Below are 26,812 nucleotides of genomic sequence, written 5' to 3'. Positions count from 1 at the left end.
AACCTCAGTTGAAAATAGCTTCAGATCAAGCTTCATGAAAACACAGTGTAGGCAGAAAAACTGAAGCAAGACTTGTTTCTTTTCCTTTTTGAAACTTTATTTTAACCATAAAAGAAACTCATTTGGTCACAGAAAGAAAAACAAATAAACACAGAAGAGAAAATAAACGTGCACATGAAAGTTTAGTTACAAGGAGAAAACAGAGGAACCTCCATTTAACAAAGGTGACTTTATTCTTTAAAGTAGTGTTACCATTGTTTCTTTAAAGAGAATAAAAAATGTTTTATCTCAGTCTTCTTCAGTGTCTTTCAGAGGAAAAGAAACCTCTGCTGTTCCTCAGCTGTGTGTATGTGGGACGTGGTGGCCCCCTGCTGTTCATATGGACACACTGCATCCCTGTTCTTGTGGTGGTGGTTGAATTTCTATGGGATTTCTTAAAGGTGAAAGCATTCAAAAAGATTGATTTAAGTCGTTAAATGAATGCACTTTCTTGTTCAATATGACCACACAGTGTAACTCTACACTACACTGAAACCATCTCAACCTGTTGACATTTTAAATTATTGAACAAGTTGTCCAGTAGAGGGAGCTGTGAGCACAGCTCGGCCTGCGTCAGGTTCTATTAGATGTTCACTGGAAACAGGAAATGGCCTAAATTAAACGATCGGTATCAGGATTTTATGAATCGACATCAGATCTTCAAAATAAGAGTGAATATGAATCGGAAAATCAATTTTTCTGAATCCAGCACAACTTTTTACATACGATACAAATCGTAGAAGAGACGTAACATAAATATGGAGCATCATGGTGTGTGTCCTGACGCTACTTCAGTTAAACCTTTGTCCTCTAAGAGTGTGTGTCCTTAAGCGACGGCCACAGCAAACACACTGACCACACAGTACATGGTGCGGTTCTCCCACCTCACAGTGCAGCTTCCTGCACAGATAAACATATTTTCATCAATTCAGGTCATTTTAAGTGACAAAAGATATCATAGACTGAAGCCGTCTTCTTACCGTCCATGGTCGTGTCCCAGTAGCAGGAGTTTGCCGTGTGGAGTCCTCCTCCTGTTTTCTGCATCACAGCACACGTCACTGTAAACACACACACACACACAAACCTTTATTATTATTAAATATTAAAGAACGACAGTGACTGAGCCGTGACTGTGTCCAGACAGGACTCGTACCGATGTACTTGTTCTGTTTCCAGTGTTTGACGAGCTGTGTGAGGCAGCGCTCCACGATGCTGGACGTCCATTTGTTGACCTGACTCTGGCTGTAGTCCTCTCCACCGACCACGTTATCAACGCACTGGTACACACAAACAAAGACAAGTGTTTAATTATCATGTGGAAGTCAGATGATGCAGTTTTCACACAGAGACAACACAGTTCTGCTCTTCAACAAACGTCACCGATTAAAGCATGCAGAGCTGGAGATGATTTAATGCACTCACGTTACATGCTTTTTAATCAAAGTTACAAGATGTAAATTCAGTCTGAAGATTGTTCTTTATTCTCACTTTGCTTTTCAGGGAGCATGTTCTAAGACGACGACATAAACTACACAGAAATATATATATAGGAATACAAAGAGTCACCTCTTTGACAATGACATCAGCCTCTTCAGAGCTGAAGGAGCCCTGAAATAACACAAATAAATAAACATGGGATTAGATCAACACTAATAATACAAATACACAAACTATATCAATACTCATAATATTACTTAAATTGACGAAATACAAAAATATATGTTAATTGTAGTAATAATACACAAAACCCACCCTCAGTACTTGTAATAAAACGCACAAACTATCAATATTAATAATAATGCACAAAACCTACATCAGTACTATTAACAAAATAATAATATATATATATATACACACACAACCACATTACTATTAATACACAAAAACTACATGAACATTAATACACAAATAATGTGAATACTTGTAAAACGCAAAAACTACATCAATATTAGCAATTTTAAAAAAACAACCTACATTTATATTATTAATAATGCCCTAACACCAGGTCAATATTAGTACATTACTAGTAATAATTATGGTAGAAAACTGTCATATTAGCAATAATAAACAAAACTACATTACTATTAATAATAATACTCAAAAACTATATTACCAATACACAAAACTACATCACTATAACTAATACTACACAAAACTACCTAAATTTGAATAATAACGAACAAAACAGTCGCAGTTTAGTATGACAGTGGATTATAATAAATGCAGAATGATGATCTAACATATTAAAATGATTAAAAAGCCAACAGTCGCGTCTATATCCCATAATAACCCGCTTGTGCTGCTGATGAGACAAATGACAACATAACGGTGACATCACATGCTAACATCGATGCTAACACAGAGCGGCTATCGCCGCCGTGACTAATGGTAAAATACCCCGGAATGAACAGAGATATTCAGGTACGAACCTCGCTGCTGTTGTGATATTCCTCCATCCCCGTCTTTTACCGCAGCTTTTAACTCACAAAACGGTTCAATTTGTGGTTAAAATGCAGTAAAAAAATCACGGAGATGCGGAAGACTTCCTGTCGGGTGTCACACTCCGCTTCTTCTTACTCTCATTTACCGCCGCTCACATCGAGGTTCGAGCGCCCGAGCGCCATCTGCCGCTCTGGAGTATGAATGACTATAAAAGTGTGGGCCGCCTCCTGGTGGCAAGAGCAGGTACTTAAAGAAATGCAGCAACAAAAACAGACTAAATGAAATAGAATCAAACTAATAAAACATCTAATCCATTTTCAACTGGAAACTTACTCACTCTCCTGCACCAAAGCCCATAGAGAAAATCAGTGATTTTAACATCACAGCACACAGGAGTTCACAGGAGTTGTTGATCCACTGCTGCCTCCATCACTAAGTTATACTGTCTGATTTTGTAAAATTCTGCATTTAAAATCCCTCAATTAGCTTGAAATCAGTGACACAAAGTGACCACACGAGGCAGCAGTAGACCAGCAGCTCCAAGCTAAAATCACTGATTTTCTCTGTGGGGTTTTGTGTCCATCATCAACAACACAACACCATCAAAACACTAAAGGAGACATTATTTTTGGCAGTTTTTTATAAATAAATAAAAAAAATGATTAGCTGATATTTTCTTTTCCTTAAAGGTATATTGCAAGTTCATCACCTCATCGTTTTGTGTCACTGAGGTTAAACTGAATGAAGATTTTTAAAAGCCAAATTTTACAGAATAACACATTGTAAGTTAGTGATGGAGGCAGCAGTGGATCAACAACTCCTGTGAACTCCTGTGTCCCTGTGAGCTAAAATCACTGGTTTTCTCTATGGGCTTTGGTGCAGGGAGAGTGAGTGGTTTACAAACTTCAAGTCTGTCTCACAGTGAAGATAAAGACGTGATCTATATATATTCTTCACACGTCATAGACTTAAACTGGAGTCGGTACCTCAGACAAAAACACTGTGAAACTCTAACACAAAGGGTTTTAGCGAGACATTTTGAACATCTACAGCAGCTGTTGTCTTTGGGACCAGAATAACTTCTTTCCTCTGAATCTGCTGCGGCTCCTGTCCTCGCTCCATTCTGCGTAAATCATTTCCTAACACTGAGAGGCAAAGACACATGAGCTCATGAGACAAGGGCCCTGCAGCAGGTGGACAGAGCTTTCACTGGACATTATCTGCAGAGCTGAGTGATCCAGTGCAGATCTCTGCTCTATCTTTAGTGAATGGAGAGCCTAACTTTATCTGAGCCACTGTCATGGAAGCTGCTGCTATTTTTAGGCCACGGCCTCGCAGAGGCAGCAGCTGCGGGAAAAAAAAGCAGTGACACGGCCGTCCGGCCCTCATTCCAGCGGCCTCTCTGTCACTCTGTAGCTGTCGGACAATGACAGTATCAGCGCTGACGCATAGTCCCGACACTTGACTCGCAGACTGCGGTCACTTCCTGCATCCTAACGCCTCGCGGATGGAACGCGACCGAGACCTCGGCACCTCGAACCTCCACTTCTGAATGGAAGATCGGGACTTTTCCCCCTGACTTTTGCCTTTCAAACAGATCCAGGAATCTACAACAAAAACCACAGAGCAAACCAAAGAGACGGGGGATTTCTGTCATTTCCAGGAGTCGGAGAGAGATTCAAGGAAGATTCAGGGGCGACGTGAATGAACTGAAGATTTATCGAGGACGTCATTTTAAAGCTGTAACAAAATGCTCTAAGAAATCGACTTGAAAGAGAGGTAAGTTTGTCCTCGTTCTTGGGAAATTTCAAACAAAAATTGTGATTACATTTACAAGATAAGTCAGCATTTGTTCAGAATTCATAGACCATTAAATACATGTTTTTTCAAGGTAAAGTCCAGGTTTTATGACGCATCTAATTTTTAGCCTCTTAACCATAACAGTTCAGCTAATAAAATCAATCAAAAAATGGCACGTTCACATCTTTACCTCACTGTGAGACAGACTTTAACAACAGGAAACTGAAGTTTGTAAACCACTCACTCTACCACACCAAAGTCCATAGAGAAAATCAGTGATTTTAACATCACAGGGACACAAGAGCTGCTGGTCTACTGCTGCCTCGTGTGGTCACTTTGTGTCACTGAAGTTAATCAAAATGCAGAATTTTAAAAGCCGAATTGACAAAAATAAGACATCGTAAGTTAGTGATGGAGGCAGCAGTGGATCAACAACTCCTGTGAAGTGTTATGTTAAAATCACTGGTTTTCTCTATGGACTTTGGTGCGGGAGAGTGAGCGGTTTACAAACTTCCTGTCAATAACAAGATAAAGACACAAACATGTTCTTAAGACATCACAGACTTAATCTGACGTAGATTTTAGTTTGTTTTCACAGTTCACAGTTTGTGGGACACATGGTCTCCGTCTCTGCTCCGGTGTCTTTTTCAGGACGACTTACGATATAAATACTCTCTTCAATGACTTACAGCACCAGCTGTGACTCAACCGATACTCAAAACCCGCTTAACTAAACAACCAAACATGTGATTAACACCCGAGTTAATAGGAATACGCAGGAGCCTACCTTCAGCTCGTAAATCTACGATGATTTGGTTTGTGTTTAGACGTAAAGCTACTTCAACTGTGACTGTTTCTAATGTTCATTTTACAATAATACTTAAATAACCAGTTTTACAAAACAGGTATTGCTCATGTTGTGAAAAATAAGTTACCATGTTAAGAAAACCTGGTGTTTTGCACTCCAGATAAGAATCATATTTTTTAAAATGGGATCACGACTAATCACGAGGTGCTATGATGACTAAAGCTGCCCCTTGTGGTGCTTTAAAATAACTGTATGACTGTATATTGGTGAAGTAAACAGCCATTTAAACAATTTCCTGTATTAAATTTCACCATCAATTCATCGCCCCAGTAGGAAACATGTTTACGTCCTTTAAATCTCCGCAAATGTAAAGTATTTTGTTTGATTTGTCGTCTAAAGCGTAGATTTTCTTTCTTCCATCACAGCAAAGACCATCATTTTCAGACAAAGCACATCTCAAACACTCACAAAGACAGACGTTGACAGTATCATGGATATATTTGGAGGTGCTCCTCGTGTTCTGGGCTACCCTCGACCCGTGTTGGCACAGTGCGGCACAGACGCCACGCTGCGGTGCCAGATCGGAGGCGACCCTCGACCTGACGTGATCTGGGAGCGTAAGAATGTTCCGATCGTGTCCGAGGGCCGGTACAGGCTGTCAGAGGAGGGCAAAGCGTATCTGCTGACCATTGCCGGCGTCACGCCGCAGGACGCCGGTCAGTACATGTGCAAGGCCCGAAACAGCGTGGGCGAGACGTACGCGGCGGCCTCGCTCAAAGTGGAGGGAGAAAACGGACAGACTAACGGCTACTGCAAAGAGCAAAACGGTGACTGTCGGAGGGAAAATGGACGCGAGATCATCGTAGAAGAAGACAAATGGAAAGGAAAGCCGTGTGAAAAAAGAGAAGAAACCACTTTGACATCTGACGATAAGCCGCGGTTCCTCATCAAGCCGCTCTCGCTGCGCGTGGACCGAGGCGAAGACGCCGCCTTCTCGTGCAAGATCTGGGGTCAGCCGTTGCCCGAGGTGACGTGGCAGAAAGACGGCAAGAAGCTCAACGACATCTTCGAGAGCTCACACTTCGGCGTGAGCTGCCAGGACGGCGGCTGGTTCCAGCTCAAGATCTACAGGACGCGCATGCCCGACAAAGGCGTCTACACCTGCAAGGCCGTCAGCTGCCACGGCGAGGCCTTGGCCGGCGCCGTCCTGCTGGTGGAGCCTGTCCCAGAGCGAGAGGACAACAAAAAGTCCTCCGGTGGTCACAACAACAGCCAGTGGTCACCAAAACACAGAGGCAGTCGAGCGCCGAGGGTCAAAGACGACCTCCCCGTCAGCTCGTCCGCCGTGAAGAAGTTTGCGGTGGCAGAAGGGAAGCACGCCAAGTTCCGCTGCTTTGTCACAGGGAAGCCGAAACCGGAGATCATCTGGAAGAGGAACGGGGTTCCCCTGGAGGCCGGGAGGCGTCACCTGATCTTTGAGGACAGGGAGGGCTACTACACGCTCAAGGTCCTGTACTGCAAAGAGAGCGATACGGGACTGTATGTGTGCGCGGCTTCAAACACTCTGGGAAACACACTCAGTGCTGTTCACCTGTCCGTCAAAGGTAAGACGATACAAACAGGAAAACAGGGTTGTTACAAAAGCAAAAGCATGTATAGTTATTATTATTAAGAATGTGCTGCAGGGAATTATCTTACCACAGATTCTGCACCCGTAAAAAACTGATTTTAGTCATTTAACAAAAGACAAAAATCAACGTCCACTTAAGTCTACACTATCCTTGGAACATGTTTCACATCTTTATCTCACTGTGAGACAGATTTCCTCAACAGGAAACTGGAGTTTGTAAACCAACTGCGTAACCACGGAGACCCCTCCAGCCTTCATAGTTCTCAGTCGTGGTGCCGGATACGCACTGCAATTTCCCGCCCGACCAGTAGGGGTCGCTACGCAAGGTTGTTGTGCTTCTGGCTACAGTGAGCAATGGCGTCCGAGAGAGAAAGACTGTTGCTGTTGTTGCAGCTGAATAACATTGAAACAGTGGCCGTTTCTCACCTGAAATAAATATTTTTCCTGTCCCTGAACGCAGTTTTAAGATCATTTGAGGTCGAGAAATTAGCCATTCAGAGTCTAAACATTTTTCTCTGTGGGCTTTGGTGTGGGAGAGTGAGTCAAGTACCCCCTCCTTTGTTCTTCAGGTCCGGCTGTTCGCTTCAGGCGTTCGCTAAAAGACGTGGAGGTGAGGGAGCGCGACGTGGCCGTGCTGGAGTGCGAGGTGCCCGATGACTCCATACCTGCCGCCTGGTACCTGGAGGACCAGAGGCTGATGCCCAGCAGCAAATACGGGATGGAGCAGAAAGGAACCCGACGAAGACTCACCATCCGCGACGTCGAGACGGACGATGACGGAGTTTATCTGTGCGAGATGCCAGACGGCGGGAAGAGCATCGCCGAGCTTTCAGTTAAAGGTACGACGCCGCGAACGCAACACTTCAACACACGTTTAAATGAGCTAAACGCTTTTTCTGCGTACTCAGGCACAATTATTCGCAAACTTCCTCGGAAGCTGGAGGTCCTGGAGGGCGAGAACGCGGCGTTCTGCGTGGAGGTGGAGGACGACGACATGGACGTCCACTGGTTCAAAGACGGCCTGAAGCTCCTGGAGACACACCAGACCATCCTCAAGTCGTTCGGCAAATCTCACATACTGGTCTTTGTCAACGTGGCCCATCGAGACTCGGGCGTCGTGACCTTTGTCGCCGGCAGGTCCAAGACCTCGTCACGTCTCAAGGTCAAAGGTACGTGTACGTGTTATTTAGATTCTTAGACATGAATGTGATTATGTCATTATTCTTATTATTATATTACAGTCTAGAGAAAGTGGGACTGAGGAAAAGACAGGAAGCAGAGCTGGAGGTAGCAGAGATGTAGATGTTAATGATCTCTTTGGACAAAGATGGATAGTATCAAGAATGAGTTAACCAGAGGAAAAGCACATGTTAGATGTTTTGGAGATAAGGTCAGAGAGGCCAGAATGAAATGGTTTGGCAGGCAGGAGATCTAGAGGAAGACCAAAGAGAAGATCTCTGGATGTATTGAAAAAGGAGATGAAGTTAGCCTGTGTGAGAGAGGAGCAGCCGAGTGAGCAGCCGAAAGGAAAAGAAGAAGTCGTAAATCTACATAAACTCAAATGATTTTAGTTATTTTCCTACTTCAGCCTCGAGACATTGTCCCCCCATCTGTCCCGTCGGCGTGACAATGGACGCCGATCGACCCAACAGCGCCCTCCTCACCTGGGTTCCCGCCCCGAACAGCCAGGCGTCCACCCGCTCCATCTTTGTGCTGGAGAGGCAGGAAGTGGGCTCGCAGGAGTGGCAGAAGTGTCTGACGTCAGAGAGCGCCACCTCGGCCGAGGTGTCCGGTGACAGCGTGCCGCGTGAAGGCGACTACCGCTTCAGAGTGTGCTGCATCAACAAGTACGGGCGCAGTGGTCACGTGGAGTTTCCCAAAGCAGTCCATCTGGGTAAAAGACTACAACAACAACAACAAAAAACAACGTTTGATGAACCTGAGAAGAATTAATCTTCTGTTTTCTATCTTTTACCAGCTCCCGGCCCCAGAATTCGCACTCACCTCCAGGGCTGTGAGGTCACGGAGGGAGAAGACGCTCTCTTCTCCACGGAGCTGTCGGCCTCCATGGTCGGGACCTGGTTCCTGAACAGCGCTCAGCTGCAGCACGGTGGACGATACTCCATACAACAGTCTCAGACACGGCACTCGCTGCTCATACGAGACGCTCGCGCCGCAGAGGACGCGGCGGAGGTCACGTTCATCGCCAACGGCGTGCGAGATTCAGCTGTGCTCAAAGTGAAACGTACGTGTTCTGTGAAATGTCTCACGTGAGGCATGGACATCACATACAGTAGAGGATTTGATGATGTAACATGTATTAATCTGATGTTTGTATATTGAGAAAACCAGGAAAAGAAACAACAACAGCGTCATTGCACGCAAAGAAAGAAATTAAGATTACATTATAAAGTCAACACAAAGACACAAGAATGCTCTCGAATGCCACTGCACCAGTGTTTGTAGTGGGTCCAGCACACAGGACAATATGTCTTAATTTATGTATTTTGAGTTCTGTCACTTCTTAATTTTTGTATTTGGAGACCTTTCACTTCTTAATTTATGTATTTTGAGGACCAGTCCTTCTTAATTTATGTATTTTGAGTCCTGTCACTTCTTAATTTATGTATTTTGAGTCCTGTCACTTCTTAATTTATGTATTTTGAGTCCTGTCACTTCTTAATTTATGTATTTTGAGGACCAGTACTTCTTAATTTATGTATTTTGAGGACCAGTACTTCTTAATTTATGTATTTTGAGGACCAGTACTTCTTAATTTTTGTATTTCTAGTCCTTTCACTTCTTATTTTATGTATTTTGCGTCCTATCACTTCTTAAAAACACAATTTTTGATGCCTGACAAACACACTCTACATAATGTGGTGTAACATAAAATGTGTTTGTGTTACAGCTGCTGTGTTGAAGTTCAGCCCTCTGTCAGAGACGGACACAGAGAAGAAGATGGAGACGGGCGACGCCATCGTCCTCTACTGTGAAGTCTCACATGCCTTCGCTAAAGTAACCTGGTTCAAAGACGGCGAGGAGCTGCAGACGACCGACGGCCTCAACATCCAATCGGACGGAAACATGAGGAGGATCGTGATCCAGTCGGCCGACGCGTGTCACGCTGGCGTTTATACGTGCGAAACCTCCGAGGACGTCGTCAAATTCAATGTGGACGTTGCAGGTAAAAGACATTTTAATGACATATGAAGTGTGTTCTTCTTCTTCAGTTTTCCACCTCCTTCATCTGCTCTTGTTCTTCAGGTCCTCCTGTGAAGTTCAGTCCAGTCCCAGAAGACGAGCTCCACAAAAGCAGCATGGAGTTGGACCCCGTGGTGCTGCTCTGCCACGTCTCCAGAGACGACGCTGAAGTCACTTGGTGACTGGAGTATTCTTTTCAGTTCAATTTGAAATGATTTCTCTTTAACTCTTTAACTGACCCCTTTGACACAAGTGTTTTATGGTGGTCCCAGGTACAAAGATGGTTGTGAGATCCAGCCCAGTGATAACATCACTCTGCAGACAGAGGGAACAGTGAGGAGGCTCATCATCCGCTCGTCAGAGACCTCAGACGCTGGCAGCTACAGCTGCCGCGCAGGAAACAACAGCGTGGACTTCACCGTCAATGTCAGGGGTGAGGCTGCAGATCTGAGTCCAAGATTTGTGATACAAGCACGTTGTAAAAATATGGTGATTAATGTGTTGTTTCTGGTCAAAAACGTCACTTTGAAAAGGTTTAATGAACATGAGCTGACTCTTGTGCTCCTGCAGAGCCTCCGGTGATGATTGTTGACCCTCAGGACGACGTCGTGATGGAGAGCTTCATCTCAGAGGAGATACATTTGCAGTGTGAACTGTCGCGCTCCGGCGGGAAGGTGCAGTGGTACAAAGACGGCCAGGAGGTGGAGACGAGCGACGGCGACCTTCAGTTGTTCTCTGAAGGTCCTTACCGGAGGCTGAGCATCCACTGTGGGTCAGCGGAGGACAGCGGAGAGTACGTCTGCAAAACAGATGGAGATTCTGTTTTCTTCCAGCTCATCGTCACAGGTTTCTTTGAACTTCTTTCTGCTGGTTTCCTCCACAAAAAGGTGTGTAACATCAAACTGAGGGGTTTTTTTTCTTCCTGTTTCAGAGGCACCAGTTCGAATAGTTTTCCCACGTGAATCAGAGGTGGAGCTGAACCATTTGTCCTCAGAGAGGCTGGTGCTCAGCTGTGAGATCTCCCAGCCCAATGCTCCTGTTCTCTGGTACAAAGACGGCCTCGAGATCGAAGAGGGCGCCAATTTAACCCTGGAGGTGGAGGGAGCCCAACGCAGATTAGTTATACCCGTGTCCACTGTGGACGACACGGGAGAGTATATATGTGACACTGAAGATGACTCTGTGGCCTTCCTGGTGACGATTACAGGTAAGAGTGACGACACACTGGTGGGTTTTTATAAAGTGATAAACAGGTTCTCATTGAATGTTTTCCTTTCTGAACGACAGAGCCACCGGTGGCGCTAACTCGTCCCAAAAACACGCCTGACGAACTGCAGAGCGTTGCTGGAAAACCGATTGTGATGGAGATCCAAGTGTCACGGCCGAGCGCAGAAGTCAAGTGGAGGCTGAACGGCGAAGAAATGGATGAGAGCAGTAACGTCAGCATCACAGAGGACGGACTCACCCGTCGACTGACCATCCACCATCCTGCCCCAAAGGATTCTGGGCAATACACCTGTGATGCTGTTGATGATAGAGTTGATTTTCAGGTGAAAGTTTTAGGTAAGATGCAAACAAATGCATTTGGAGAATATATCAGAGCACCATGACGTCAACCTGAGCGTCAGCTTCTTCTGATTCTTCATCCCCAGAGCCTCCAGTGAAGATCCTGAGAAAGTCCGAGATCAAGACCGATCTCAAATTCCTCCTTTCTGACGACATCGTGCTGGAGTGTGAGCTCTCCAGAGCCAACGCTGTTGCTAAATGGTACAGAGACGGCCGCCGCGTCGAGTGCGATGAAAGGTTCTGTGAGGAAGAGGAAGGTGCTTTCCGTTCACTGGTGATTCTGAGCGCTGAACACGGAGACTCGGGAGAATATTTCCTGGATGTAGGAGATGACAGCATTAGCTTCCAGGTTACAGTACAAGGTATTTTTGCAGACCGACGTGTTCAGAACATCCAGTATGGTGATATTATTGTTAAAAAAGTAATGCTGTCAAACAACAGACAGCAAACAGCGTCAAACGTTAACGCACAACAAGCTTCCATGGCGACTGACTGTAAAAAGACGCGCGTGGTGTCATGTTGTGTAAAGTAACGCTAAACTTTAAAAACAGAGGCACACATACGCATACACAGGTACGCTAGTTATTTTTAGCGCTGCTCTTTTCCTAATAAACAGACAGCTCCAGTTCGACTGTAGGCGCGCTAACGGCGCTAAAAGGAGCTAATGCAGCTAATGGAGCTAACTGGTAAACGGTGCCTGGACTCCGGTGTCGCGGCACGCAAACATGACGTCACGCGCGTCAGTCGTCATGGAAACGTGTAGGGCGTTAAACCTTTTGCACAGCACTACAAAAAAAGCCATCAACAACCTTCCTCCTCTGTTGCACGTTAGAGCCTCCAGTGACCATCGTGGGAAATTCAGTTGACCCCGACCAGCAGGAGATGGTGGCAGGTGACGACCTGATCCTGGCCTGCGAGGTGTCCCGCGCCAACGCTCCCGTCCGGTGGTACTGCAACAACGCGCCGCTCACCGGCGACCCCCGTACCTACATCGAGAGCTACGGCACTCTGAGGAAAATCATCATCTCAAACGTGCAGCCGTCAGACTCTGGGAAGTACGTGTGCGACGCTGTGGACGATAAGATGATCAGCGTGATCAGGGTTCAAGGTACAGCCACGGGTGATTCAACCGCCGACGTTTGAAGAGTCAGTGAAGTAACGTAGATAAATCTGTCTTTTCACATGAAAGAGCCTCCAGTGACGTTCGTGAACAAGGAGGACGACGTTGTGGTGACGGGTTATGAAGCAGAGAGCGTGACCTTGACCAGTTACGTGTCCAAGGACGGCGCTCAGGTGCGCTGGCTGAAAGACTGGACGCCCGTTGAAGGCGAGCGCTTCAGAGCTCTCGTGGACGGTCACAAACGCACCCTGACCATCGATCCTTTACGGCGCTCCGACGCTGGGGAGTACACCTGTGACGTCAACACAGACCAGATACACTTCAGCCTCCTCGTGAAAGGTACGACCTCAGTTTTTTCGTCTTGTCGTCCGTTTATATTTTCCACTGAACCGTCGCAGTGACTTCGCTTTGCTGTGTCACAGAAATGAGAATCAGGTTTGCGAGGCCGCTCCAGGACACCGTGGCCCACGCTGACGGCATGGTGACCCTTGGCTGTGAAGTGTGTAAGCCGAAGGCAGACGTCCAGTGGCTAAAGAACGGCGCGGAGATGATGCCGAGCAGGAGGTTCTCCATACGCGCCGACGGAGTGGAGCGAAGCTTGACTATCCACCGACTGAGCAGAGAGGATGCTGGGGAATACACGTGTGAGTCCAGGGACGACCGCACTGTGGCCACGCTGAGAGTGGAGAGTGAGTATGTCTGCTTTACGTAAGGTCACAGCTTATTAAAGGGATAGTTTAGTCTGTAGATGTGAACTGTCTCTCTCCTGCTCATACCTCATCCAAGCACACTTTAAAAACCTAAGGGTGAATTACAATTCATTGCTTAATCCTCAATCTCAAAAATGCGTACTCCCTCTAGTGCAAGTGCTGTGCCGATTCTCAGAAAAATTAAGTTTAAGGGCGCTATCGCCCTCAATATTGAGATTTTCCGAGACCACCCTTGGGAGCAAGGGCTACCCAAAATGCATTGCGTGTTTTGCCATGACAAAGAAACGAGTACGCTACAAATGAAGTATTTTCTTTGTTAATAGAGATATAAAAGTGATGAAAATCATTGTATTATCTTAGTTTAGGCCCATATTATGGATTACTGACGTCATTGTTGCGTAACATTTATTTTTATTTTACCATCTTTTGTCAATATTAAGAAGTGACAGGTCTCAAAATACATCAATTAAGAAGTGAAAGGACACAAAATGCATAAATATAGAATTGCTGGTCCTCAAAATACATAAATTAAGAAGTGCTGGTCCTCAAAATACATAAAATAAGAAGTGACAGGACTCAAAATTCATAAATTAAGAAGTGACGGGACGTAAAATACCTAAATTAAGAAGTGACAGGACTCAAAATACATAAATATAGAATTGCTGGTCCTCAAAATACATAAATTAAGAAGTGACGGGATGTAAAATACATAAATTAAGAAGTGACAGGACTCAAAATACATAAATTAAGAAGAGACGGGACGTAAAATACCTAAATTAAGAAGTGACAGGACTCAAAATACATAAATTAAGAAGAGACGGGACGTAAAATACCTAAATTAAGAAGTGAAAGGACTCAAAATACATAAATAAAGAATTGCTGGTCTTCAAAATACATAATTAAAGAATTGCTGGTCTTCAAAATACATAAATTAAGAAGTGAAAGGACTCAAAATACATACATTTACTTTTCAATAAGTCGTGGTGTGTGGTAACTGTCAGCTGAATATTTGTATGAGTATCATCTTATAACTAACTGACAACCTAATAACTTGACTGACAAACGGATCAGAATAAATAATCCTGACGTAAATGTGTTCTTCTTCTTCTTCTTCTTTTTTGGAGTTGACAGACTGGACGCAGCTTTCGCGTTATTCTGCCCCCTACAGTCTGAAGACGTATCTGCATTTAAGGGGTGTCCCATTTCTAAGTGACAAAATAACCCTCAACACTTGGTTTTGATGCCAGTTAAGATTAAGGGTTGAGCTTGAGGGTTAAGATAGGAATTGGAATTGGCCCTAATAGGATGACTATACACTGACTGGTTTGTGTCTTCAGTGCCTCGTGTGGTGGAGTTCCTCACTGAGCTCTACAACACCACCGTGCTGGAAGGAGAAGACGCCACGTTCAAGTGCGTGGTGTCACCCGAGGACGTGCAGCTGGTCTGGCTCATGGACAATGAGGCGATCGCCGTGGGCGAGCGTTTTCAGGCGTCACAGAACGGACTTTGCCACATGTTGGTGATTAAGAAGTGCCAGTTGTTGGACAATTCCAGGATTTCAGCAGAGGCGGAGGGGTCAGTGAGCAAAGCCAGCCTCAAAGTTCAGGGTACGATCCACGTTCAGCGAGAGACAAAGAGACAAAATGTCGTAATTCTAGGATTAACGTTTACTTTCTGTTCAGAGGCTCAGGTCATGTTCACCAAGAAAACGGACGCCGTCATGGCGGAGGAGTTCTGCGACGCCACCCTGGAAACGGAGATCAGTCTGGAGAGCGGCGAGGTCCAGTGGATGAGGCAGGGCGTGGTCATCCAGCCCGGTCCTCGACATACGCTGGCACAGAACGGCTGTAAACGCAGCCTGACCGTCCACAGCCTGACGATGTCTGACCGGGGAACCTATCGCTGTGAGACGCTGCACGACCGCACACAGGTCAAGCTCAATGTGGAACGTAAGTGAGGCCAGGTTTCATCACAAATGCTTACATTTACACGTGATAAGGTGAATCTATATTTAAACTGACTTCAATTTGTCCTCGAATCACAGTATTTATTCAAAGTGCAGTGGGAGAGGAAGCTCTGCCTTTAAGGGATCGTTTATCTAGTCATTAAAACACTTTTTTCTGCAAGAAAGGTTTGTATGACGCTCACTCTCCCACACCAAACCCCACAGAGAAAATCAGTGATTTTAGCTCACAGGGACACAGGTCTACTGCTGGTCTACTGCTGCCTCATGTGGTCACTTTGTGTCACTGAGGTAAATCAAAATGCAGGATTTTTAAAGCCAAATAAGACATTGTAAGTTAGTGATGGAGGCAGCAGTGGATCAACAACTCCTGTGAACTCCTGTTAAAATCACTGATCTTCTTTATGGGCTTTGGTGTGGGAGAGTGAGCGGTTTACAAAAGTCTGTCTAACAGTAAGATAAAGATGTGAATATATTCTTAAAATGTTGTAGACATAATCTGATGTAGATTTTATTAGATTAGTGGATAAAATGTTTATTTTTCTTGTGTCCCCGCTTCACAGAAACAGATTTAAATTAAGATTTCTATGAATTATTCTTCACTCCTACTTTTTCTGGATATCTGAATGGTATAATTAAATCCTGATATAAGTTTTAGTAAGTCTATAATCACACATGTACTCTGCTCTGATTCACGTCTTCCCCTCCAGCTCGTAAAATCTCGATTCGTAAAGGCCTTACTGACCAAGAGACCTTTGAGCGGGAGACCGCCTCCTTCGAGGTGGAGCTCTCCCACGCAGACGTGGAGGGGATTTGGCAAAAGGACGGCATTCGCGTGAAACCCAACAACCGGTGGAGGGTGAGCACCAACGGTCGAGTCCACGGCCTCACGCTGTCCGGCCTCACGCTGGAGGACACGGGAACCATCATCTTCTCTGCTGAAGGAGCCCGCAACACGGCCAGGCTCACAGTCAAAGGTAACCACTGACATTCAATAGGTACAGACTTAATGAATGGAAGAGCTCAGGTTTTTCAGGGATTTTAGCCACTTACCAAAATAGTCTACTCATAGAATCTGTGTGATCTTATATCTATGATATGTTAAGAATGCGTTCACGTCTTTATCTTCACTGTTAGACAGACCTTTCCAACAGGAAACTGAAGATTGTAAACCACTCACTCTGCCACACCAAAGCCCATAGAGTAAATCAGTGATTTTAACATCACAGCACACAAGAGTTCACAGGAGTTGTTGATCCACTGCTGCCTCCATCACTAACTTTAAATGTCTTATTTTGTGAATTTGGCTCTTAAAACCTTCATTTTCATTGACTTCAGTGACACAAAGTGACCACACGAGGCAGCAGTAGACCAGCAGCTCCTGTGTCCCTGTGAGCTAAAATCACTGATTTTCTCTATGGGCTTTGGTGTGGGAGAGTGAGTGGTTTACAAGTTTCAGTTTCCTGTTCCTAAAGACGTGAACATATTCTTAAAATAGGATTCTCAGCAGCAGGGGGCGCTCACATCTCAAGTAGCATTGATAATGTGTCAGTACCTCATACGTCCACACATAATAAAGCATAATATGATGTTAATGGTAAATGTAGAGGATGTTTGTTGATTCAGTGACTGATTATTGATAATTAACAGAGACACCAGTGTCTGTGGTGAAAACACTGACTGACGTTCGCGTGGAGGAGGAACTTCCTGCCACTCTGGAGTGTGAACTGTCACGAGCAAACGTCGATGTCACGTGGCTAAAGGTAGTTTGTAGTTTTTAAACATTTTATGATTTCATGGCAACATGTTTGAAATACCTTTGTCCCTTTTTCTCTTGCGTGAATAAGAACGACACCGAGCTGAAGCCAGGGAAGAACTGCCGCATCTACTCCATGGGTCGGAAGAGGTTCTGTCAGATCATGCAGTGTTCCCGCGGCGACTCTGGCACCTACACATGTGACACGGGAGAAGTCAGCACTTCCTGTTCACTGGAGGTTTACGGTAACTGGCTGAACACATTGACTTACAAATACACTTTATTTCATGTTGGTTCGTGCAGACATTAGCTTGCTCAGTCTCAGTGAAAACATGAAGATAAACATGATTTTAGCCACTTAACAAAAAACTAATCTGATCAAATGAATGTCAGATTAAGTCTACGACGTCTTAAGAACATGTTCACGTCTTTATCTCACTGTTAGACAGACTTTTCCAACAGGAAACTGACACTCTAACTCTCCCACACCAAAGTCCATAGAGAAAATCAGTGATTTTAGCTCACGGGGACACAGGTGTTGTTGGTCCACTGTGATATTAAAATGACTGATTTTGTCTATGGGCTTTGGTGTGACAGAGAAGTTATTGTAGACGTAAGCTGACATAGATTTTATTAGGTGAAGCTTTTATTTACACTTTTCCCTTAAAAGCAGAAACTCACCTCTGTGTTTTTGGTCTAAATCTCTTGCAGAGCACGCGTTGGAGATGGTTCAGGACATGGAGGATCTTCACATCAAGGAGGACCAGAACGCCGTCTTCATGTGCGAGGTGTCCCTGGACGACGTGACAGCAGAGTGGTACAAGGACGGTCACAAGATCCGACCCAGCAGCACCATCAAGATCCGCACTGAAGGCAACAATAAATCAATCATTCATCCATTACCAAATTAACCAATTCTAATTTTTCAGCCTCTAAAATGTGAATACACTCTGTGTTCATCAAATGAATATATTCCATCACCAAACAAAACCTGAAATTATATATTATTTAGTTACAAATACAAATATCAGGTTTAACTAACTTTAACTAATCATAAATCAGTCTTAATATTGGTTACATATTTAACTTAAAAATGTCAAGTTCAATTAACCTTATTGAATAAAAAAAAAAAAATAGCCACATTTTTCCATATTTAACTCACAACTTTCAAGTTCAATTAGCCTTAACTAAGCATTAAAGTTTTATAGTTATTGGAAGACCTCGCTCGGCCGACCTGCAGTGCCTCCACAGCCCACCAGGGGTCTGTGGCCTGGGCTCACACTTCACTTCGTCCTCATAGTGGATTAAAATGCACATTTGTTTATCATACGTCATTATTTTCGACCACAACGCTGCAAAAAAAAAGCCATTTTGTGATTGTTGTTGTTGACCTTTGACCCTCTAAGAGCTGCTGAAATGTCTCAGAGAAAGTTCAGGTGCAGATAACGTCTGTCATGCGACTCGTGGATTAAAACGTGTCCTCTTCCTCATCCAGGGACCAAACACTTCCTGCTGATGTGTAACGTCAAAGCTGAGGACGCTGGAGAAATACACTTTGTGGCCAGAGACGTTGAATCTACAGCTTACCTCGAGGTGGAAGGTGAGTCGGTTTTTACTGTTCACGTTCACACGTACATTTTCACGTCACGGTTCCTCTTCCAAACGCTCTCGTAAATCTTCCAGAGCTTCCGGTGTCCATCGTCAAACCCCTGCGAGACCGAACGGCGCTGGAGAAACACCGCGTGATCCTGGAGTGCACCGTGTCAACGCCTCGCTGCGACGTCACCTGGTACAAAGACGGGGAGGAGCTGGCTCCTTCGGAGCGCGTGGACGTACTGGCGGACGACTGCTCGCATAAGCTGGTGATCCAGCAGGTGGCGGTAGAGGACGAGGGCAGCTACAGCATCGAGGTCGGGGAGCACACGTCCCACGCCAAACTGATGGTGGAAGGTAAGACGGCTGCTTAGATTAAATGGACAGTGAAGGAAACTGACGTTTGTAAACCACTCACTCTCCCACACCAAACCTCATAGAGAAAATCCTTGATTTTAGCTCGCAGGGACACAGGAGCTGCTGGTCTACTGCTGCCTCGTGTGGTCACTTTGTGTCGCTGTGGACATATTACTTATACAAATATAATGTCTATTTGTAAAATAAGACATTATAACTTAGTTGAGGAGGCAGCAGTGGATCAACAACTCCTGTGAACTCCTGTGTGCTGTGATGTGAAATCACTGATTTTCTCTATGGGCTTTGGTGTGGGAGAGTGAGTGGTTTACAAACTTCAGTTTCCTGTTGGAAAAGTCTGTCTAACAGTGAAGATAAAGACATGAACATGTTCTTAAGATATTGTAGACAAGCTGGCATAGATTTTAGGCAGAGTGAGTTGTTAACAAAGTGTCAATATTTGAATCATCACAATAATAATTGTTTTATAAATGTTGTGGTTCTAACTTTCCTCCCTCGTTTCCCATGATGCCGCTGCAGCCCAGTCGCTCGTGATGGTCAAAGAGCTGGAGGACGTGGAGGTGAGCGAGCCTGACTCGGCATGTTTCCAGTGCGAGGTGTCTCTGGACATAGAGAAACCTCCCGCTTGGACGTTGAACGGCGAGACTCTTCGCTCGGGTGCGAGTGTGAAGCTGGAGAGCCACAGAGCGACTCACAAGCTCACGCTGAGGAACACCAGCATGGACATGAGCGGCACCGTCAGGTTCACCATGGGCAAGGCCAAGAGCAGCGCGGCACTACGCGTTCTGCCACAGTAGAAGAAGAAGAAGAGAGAAAACAGGAAGTGACTATGAGAACGAAAAGGATGAAAGTGACTGGAAAAACAAAGGGAATTTAATGTCTCTTTGAACTTTTTTTAATCCATTTACTGCAATTGGTTGAGTTTATAAATTTAATTCAAATAAAAGTGAAGCTGGACCCGAGTATGTATTTTAAACATGAAGGATACTGAATTTCTTTTTCTTTTTTTTACATTATAGGTTATATTTATTATCACAATATTCTAATAAAATGTCCCAACATTTTAATTAAATAGATAAGCAACAAGTCAAATGTTGAATAAATTATGATAAATCCCATTAGCACACGTCCACATGTTTCCCATGTATTTCATGTTTAATAAAAACGTTTCTTCTGTCACTTATGCTACAATCATTTCATATTTTGTGATTACAGTCATTAAACACATAACTTTAAAGTATAACGTGAGATTATAAATCATGAAAAATAAAGATTATTAAAGAAACGACTACATGTCCTGTGTTAAAACAGATCAGTTAACAATACAAACATGTTAAAAAAGAACATTTCCCAATAGATAAGAATATTAACATTTCAACACAAAACATAAACATATCTTAAGAATATGTGGTTTTTTTCCCTAATACCAGTGCTGAATAAATACACAAACGGATAAAAACGTACATTAACATAAGCAGCTAATGCTAATGCTAGCCGCTAATGAAGTAGCTCGTTAGCCTTACCGTGGTACGCAGGTGCGTTTGGTGTCCAAACTGCTCCAAACTGTGTCCGAATGTCCAAACTTGTACAGTCAAGATGTTCTTTACGGAGTTAACAAACCAAAGTGACGAAAGAAACACTTCAAAATGAACAGAACAAGTATTTTCTACCATTTTTCCGAGTTTCTTTGTACTTCCTCCGCTGCTCGGCAGCTAACATCCGCAATTTAAACGCTGATTGGTCGAAGGAATCGACTCTGCCCAGCAACCGCTTCTGATTGGTCGGTGGAAACGATTTGCGTCTGGTCATCAATTAAAGGAGGATTCTACCAATTTACACAGTGAGGGATGTCAAATTTTAATATTATACATTATAAATTATTGGGAGGGTAAATAAAAAAAAATAATATTTGACAATAATCAAGAAAATGGGGCTCTCATGTATTTTTAAAGTAAAACAATAATAATCAATAATTAAAGGCTGTGAAAAGCAGTTTTGCACTCAAAGGTCATTTTAATTGTATTTATTTGAGTTTCAGGCTCATAAACAAAGCATAAATTAACGCACGTACAAAGTAAAGTGACTTAAACGACTTAAGAAAGCAACGACTTCAGGCAATTTTAGCTGCGTTAAATATCAAGCTTCAAAATAAGACCATAATATTTCCATGATAGAACAATACTGCAAAGATGTATGTGATTAAAATGCACAAACCACATGTTGGCAACAAAATAAAAAATGTTCTGCCGTGTGTAAATAATAACGCAGAAAGCTTTTGTGACGATATTCTTACCATAACCTTGACCTTCATTAACATATTCTACTGTTGGCAAGAAGCAGCAGAGACAATAGCAGCGTGTTTAAGTATTTCTATTAAAAGCTTTACTTGAGAATAATCACAAACTTAAGCTAAAAACCCTCAGCAGTGTAAATTTTAATTCTAAGTTATTATTTAAATAATATGTCAATTAACTGTGCAATGAATTGTGACTCGTCATCAATAAGAAGATTGATTTTCTGTGTATTTATAATTGATAAAGGCAACAGCAGTTTGTTTTATAAATGGCAGACTTATAAAGTTAGGAAAACACTCCGAAAACAGTTTTACACCGACATGAAATATCATCTGTTTAAGACTCTAATGAACATAACTCATCGTATTATTGACCCTATACGTTAAAGAGATAGTTAAGGTGTTTTTAAAGTGTGCTTTGTGTCACTTTGTAAACCACTCACTCTCCCACACCAAAGCCCATAGAGAAAATCAGTGATTTTAACATCACAGCACACAGGAGTTCACAGGAGTTGTTGATCCACTGCTGCTGACATCACTAACTTAAATGTCTGATTTTGTAAAATTCGGCATTTCAAATTCTGCATTTAGATTAACCTCAGTGACACAAAGTGACCACACGAGGCAGCAGTAGACCAGCAGCTCCTGTGTCCCTGTGAGCTAAAATCACTGATTTTCTCTATGGACTTTGGTGTGGGAGAGTGAAGTCTAACAGTGAGATAAAGCACTAAAGTAGACTTACGTGTCCTGAATCAGTTTTTCCAGTTAATTCCACTTATAAAAACCTGAACTCTTCCTTTAACTAAAGCTCACTAAATTACAAACCGCAGTCAAAATCAGACAAAGGATTCCTCTGCAAACAGAAGCTGCTCATAATCAGGCTCTGCTGTGGGGTCGCTGCACCTCCTCAGCCACTCTCTGTGACTTTTTACCAGGGCCAGCGCCACCTGCTGGCTGCTCTGGGGGTTACTGCGCGGGTGCGAGGAGAAGTAGTCCCTCACTGCTTTGGTGGAGCGTGGGGAGAGGCAGAAGCGAGCCTCAGCGGTGGATCCCTGTGAATCCACCTGTGAATCCACCTGAGAATCCACCTGAGACACCTTCAGCCCCGGGTCACTGGGCAGCCGAGCGTGGCCGAGGGCGGAGGCGGAGCCTCGCTCCACCGCGCGCTGTCCGGGCTCTGAGGCGCGGCGAGCGTTCAGCCTGGCGTTACGCTCCACCTCGACGGACTGAGACGACTTGTGTCGTCTGAACAGAGACAGACACGGACCTCTGTGCTGGGAGAAGAACGACGGAGACGACGGCTTCTTCTCCGTCACCTGAGGCTCAGAGTCAGAGCAGTGAGGCCAGGCAGGTACAGGCAGGTGAAGGCTTCCTGTGGAGCGGTGGTGAGACGGAGGTCTGTGAGCTTCAGGGTCCAGCTTCATCTTCACCTGACCTCCTCCTCCTCCTCCTCCTCCTCCTCTTCCTCCTCCTCCTCCTGCTGCTAATACGTCTTTTCTGGATCTGCAGATCTTCTGTTTCACTGCTCCTCTCTCACACTTGTCATGGACTCCTCCCTGTTGGTTGAAACAACATCGTCTTAATATTAATCTTCTCTTTATCTTCACTGTTAGACCAACAGGAAACGGAAGTTTGTAAACCACTCACTCTCCCACACCAAAGCCCATAGAGAAAATCAGTGATTTTTAGCTCACAGGGACACAGGAGCTGCTGATCTACTGCTGCCTCGTGTGGTCACTTTGTGTCTTGGATTTAAAGCTAAATGAGGGATTTCAAATGCCGAATTATACAAAATAAGACATTTGACCTTAGTGATGGAGGCAGCAGTGGATCAACAACTCCTGTGAACTCCTGTGTGCTGTGATGTTAAAATTACTGATTTTCTCAATGGGCTTTGGTGTGGGAGAGTGAGTGACTTTGGTGTGGGAGAGTGAGTGACTTTGGTGTGGTTTTGAAAAAACCCCTTCATAAAATAATCATCTACATCAGATTAAGTCTGTGGTATCTTTAAAATCATGTTCACGTCTTTATCTTCACTGTTAGACAGACTTTTCCAACAGGAAACTGAAGTTTATAAACCACTCACTCTCCCACACCAAAGTCCACAGAGAAAACCAGTGATTTTAACATCACAGCACACAGGAGTTCACAGGAGTTGTTGATCCACTGCTGCCTCCATCACTAACTTACAATGTATTATTTTGTCAATTCGGCTTTTAAAATGTTTCATTTAGACTTAACTCAGTGACACAAAGTGACCACACGAGGCAGCAGAGGACCAGCAGCTCCTGTGTCCCTGTGAGCTAAAATCACTGATTTTCTCTATGGGCTTTGGTGTGGAAACATGGAAAAAGATTTTAGCCATTCAATAAAAGTTAATCATAAAATCTACATCATTTTAAGTCTATAATGTCACGTCTTTATCTCACTGACAGACTTTTCCTGGTGTAAACTGACGTTTGTAAACCACTCACTCTCCCACACCAAAGTCCATAGAGAAAATCAGTGATTTTAACATCACAGAGACCTGAACTCTCTCTTTAAGTCTGCAGCAGAAACATCTCCTCACCACAGTCTTGTCGTCGTCGTCTTCTTCTTTCTCAGCGTTGTCTTGTTGGGTCAGTGAGAGTCTTCGGCCTTTCTTCAGCCACGTGTTTGGGTGGAAGCCTCTGCTGCTCTTCACGGTTCCCCAGCTCACAGCTTCTCTGGGTGGAGAGGATTTGGGGCCTGAAGACAATGTGGAGGTGACGGTGACGGGTGGTGGAGGTGTTGGTGGGAGAAGACCTGGTCTGTCGCTGCTGAGGGAGTCCAGAGAGTCCAGGGAGGAGCGTGTCGGTGCGGGGGAGTTGGTGGTGGAGGAGAGGCTGGAGGAGCTGGCCTCACACTCTCCTCCTGCTCTCCTGCTCTGACCTGTGGAGTGTGTCAGATCTTCAGCTCTGTCCTCCTCCTCCTCCTCCTCCTCCTCATCCTCACCACAGAGGACCTCAGAGCTTCTTGAAGCACATGGTCCAAACTTAGCCACGTAGGCTATCGCCGGCTCTGAGCGCCGCCTGTGTCTGTGTGGACCCTCCAGAGACAGAGAGTCCAGCGTGGACGAGGAGTCTCCAGCCGAGTCCTGCTTCCTGCCTCTGGTCCTCTCCAGACCGCGTAGACCTCTGCTGTGGTCTCCATCTGGACCCGTGTTGTCCTGGTCGTAGTCACTGGACGTGAGGATGGAGTCCAGGCTTCCCTGCAGAGGTTTGGAGCGAAGGCGACCGCGGCTGCAGAACGTGGGCGATCCTCCGCCGCTGTTGTCCAGCTCGTTCTCAAGACTGTCGTAGGAGGAGTCGGTCAGAGGGTAAGACCAGGAGTCTGAAGGTCCACAAGAAGAAGATCACAAGACTCAGTCTGAGGTACAGACATTCAGTTCTCACAGGGACACAGGAGCTGCTGGTCTGCTGCTGCCTCGTGTGGTCACTTTGTGTCACTGACTTAAAGCTATATGAGGGAATTTAAATGCCGAATTTTACAAAATAAGACGTTTTAATTTAGTGATGGAGGCAGCAGTGGATCAACAACTCCCGGTGCTGTGATGTTAAAATCACTGGTTTTCTCTGTGGGCTTTGGTGCAGGAGAGTGAGTGGTGTCTCATAAGTACCTGATCCAGTCTCGTCACAGTGGCGTCTCTGTGGTGGTCCTCCGAACAGAGAAGCAGGATCTTCTCCCAGAATCTGCCGACAGTGTTCGATCATGAACTTCACCAGCTCACAAACCTGCAGCGACACGAGCACATTTACACACTTCACTGGACCAGGACCAAGGTCCAAGTCTGGACAAGGTCCAAGGACCAAGTCTGGACCAGGTCCAGAAGTCAGAACTGTTCTCAAAGCAGACCTTCATCCTTCTATTAAGCTGATTTCACAGATTCCAGAGACAAAAGTCTGAGCTCAGGGGGGCGATAGGTTCACAAGGTGACGTGGACGCTGTTGTGTTTCAGCTGCTAACAGATGCTAACAGATGCTAACAGACGCTAACAGATGCTTTATTGTGACAGATTTATGTAACTGTGTGAGTTAAAGTCATTAAATCAGACTCAGTCTGGGTCACAGTCACATTCCACAGTGTTATCTTATTATTCTGCTAAATCCAACCTCTACACTGTAAAAACCTGCTCAAGGGGAAGTTAAATCATCTGAGGGAAAAGTATAATAATCAGATATAACAGCTCAATTTAAGCGTTAATGACCAGTAAGGAAGATTTTAGGGTGAACTTTCTTCAATGTTGTCCTGTTTTTCTTTGTTTTACGGAACATTACAGCCTGAAAGTTACCTGAACATATTCTATACAAGCAAAATATGCTCCAAAATTCCCTCAGGATCTCAATTTTAAAATGGTTAGTTCATGCGACAGATTTACAACTTATATTAATGAATGTAAAACTTTCAAACACGTAACTTGACAGAAGTTTAAACCGTAAACGCTGCTTGAAACACATATAAACCTGAGAATTAGTGCTAAATAAATCTTCAGTGTGAGTAAATAAGACATAGTTCTGCTGTTAATATAAAGTTAAGTGTGAAAAAAACAACATTTGTTGAAAAATTTAATTAAATTGAATTTTTGAATTCAGACAATAAGAAAATGACAACTTAATCCTCAGTTTTTCACTTATAGATTAAATAAAAATTAATCTCTGTAAGAAGAAATAATCAAAATAAAGTTTTTAACCTGAAGTCTTTTCATTTCTGATGATTTTAGGGCTTTTATTTTGAAATGAACATTCCACATGTCCTTGTTTTTTAATAATTCAGGAACATTTGTGCTTATGGTTACTTTCACTAAAGCCCTCTCACCTTCTTAGTCTCCTCCCCCTCCACCTCAGGGCTGCACGGCGCCCCCGGTGGCCAGAGCATGCTGGGAGCGATGCACACGGACAAGTTGAAGGTGTTCATCTGGTTCTCGTGGGCGTTGCCCTGGATACCGTGCAGCAGCGCTAACACGTGTCGCAGCAGCAGCGCGTTTTCTCTCGGGAGGCGACAAATCATCCTGCGGGGGGCGCAAGAGAGGGAGTCACAATGACACGCGTGTGTGTGTGTGGAAGAGACTCATCGTCAGTGTGTTACGATGTTACCTCTGAACGTCGTGCACCTGCTCTTCCTCCTCCTCCTCCTCCTCCAACACGTCCATCCACTCCTCGTGGAGTTCACAGCAGAGCAAACTGCCCGGGATGTTACGTAAGAAATCCTGAAAAAACATCGTAGATTACGTTAAAATCGGAGTTCAAAATCAATTCACGCTCAGCACCAGAATTCCTACAATTATTACAACGTTAAATATCAAATATCACGTTCAGCATGAATGCAGCATGATTTAGGATTATTTTTTCACTTCTTTCTGTTGTTCTTGTCGGCGCTGATGTGTGAACACATGACACATTTTATAAGCTCTGTGTGTGTGTGTGTGTGTGTGTTATCCCTGCAGATAATAAGAGATTATAATCCAGATTACATGAACAATCCCTGCTGCGAACACT

General features: G+C 44.4%; 2 protein-coding genes across 2 annotated transcripts; one reads left to right on the top strand and one right to left on the bottom strand.

The window, feature by feature from the left end:
* Nucleotides 1-87: 87 nt before the first annotated feature.
* On the bottom strand, nt 88-5,506 carry LOC310943115 (dynein light chain Tctex-type 3-like). The gene is made up of 6 exons (XM_083908632.1): nt 5,069-5,506; nt 2,469-2,727; nt 1,606-1,647; nt 1,193-1,316; nt 1,020-1,097; nt 88-939 (listed from the first exon to the last, which is right to left on the bottom strand). The coding sequence occupies exons 2-6, from the start codon at nt 2,493-2,495 to the stop codon at nt 866-868; spliced, it is 345 nt and encodes a 114-aa protein (XP_083764758.1). The 5' UTR covers nt 2,496-2,727; nt 5,069-5,506; the 3' UTR covers nt 88-865.
* obsl1a (obscurin like cytoskeletal adaptor 1a) lies at nt 3,807-20,216 on the top strand. Its single transcript, XM_083908630.1, has 25 exons — nt 3,807-4,260; nt 5,515-6,693; nt 7,289-7,558; nt 7,628-7,888; nt 8,308-8,613; nt 8,698-8,964; nt 9,631-9,906; nt 9,987-10,101; nt 10,196-10,356; nt 10,494-10,769; nt 10,855-11,130; nt 11,211-11,486; nt 11,576-11,851; nt 12,322-12,597; nt 12,679-12,948; nt 13,032-13,298; nt 14,657-14,926; nt 15,002-15,268; nt 15,993-16,259; nt 16,933-17,045; nt 17,130-17,283; nt 17,750-17,911; nt 18,534-18,638; nt 18,722-18,988; nt 19,526-20,216. The coding sequence occupies exons 2-25, from the start codon at nt 5,580-5,582 to the stop codon at nt 19,801-19,803; spliced, it is 6,570 nt and encodes a 2,189-aa protein (XP_083764756.1). The 5' UTR covers nt 3,807-4,260; nt 5,515-5,579; the 3' UTR covers nt 19,804-20,216.
* The last annotated feature ends 6,596 nt before the right edge of the window (nt 20,217-26,812 follow it).

The sequence above is a fragment of the Microchirus variegatus genome (genome assembly GCF_963457635.1).
Source record: "Microchirus variegatus genome assembly, chromosome: 22".
Classification (NCBI taxonomy): domain Eukaryota; kingdom Metazoa; phylum Chordata; class Actinopteri; order Pleuronectiformes; family Soleidae; genus Microchirus; species Microchirus variegatus.
Note: the sequence above shows the minus strand (reverse complement) of the source record. Positions and strands in the feature narration are given on the sequence as shown.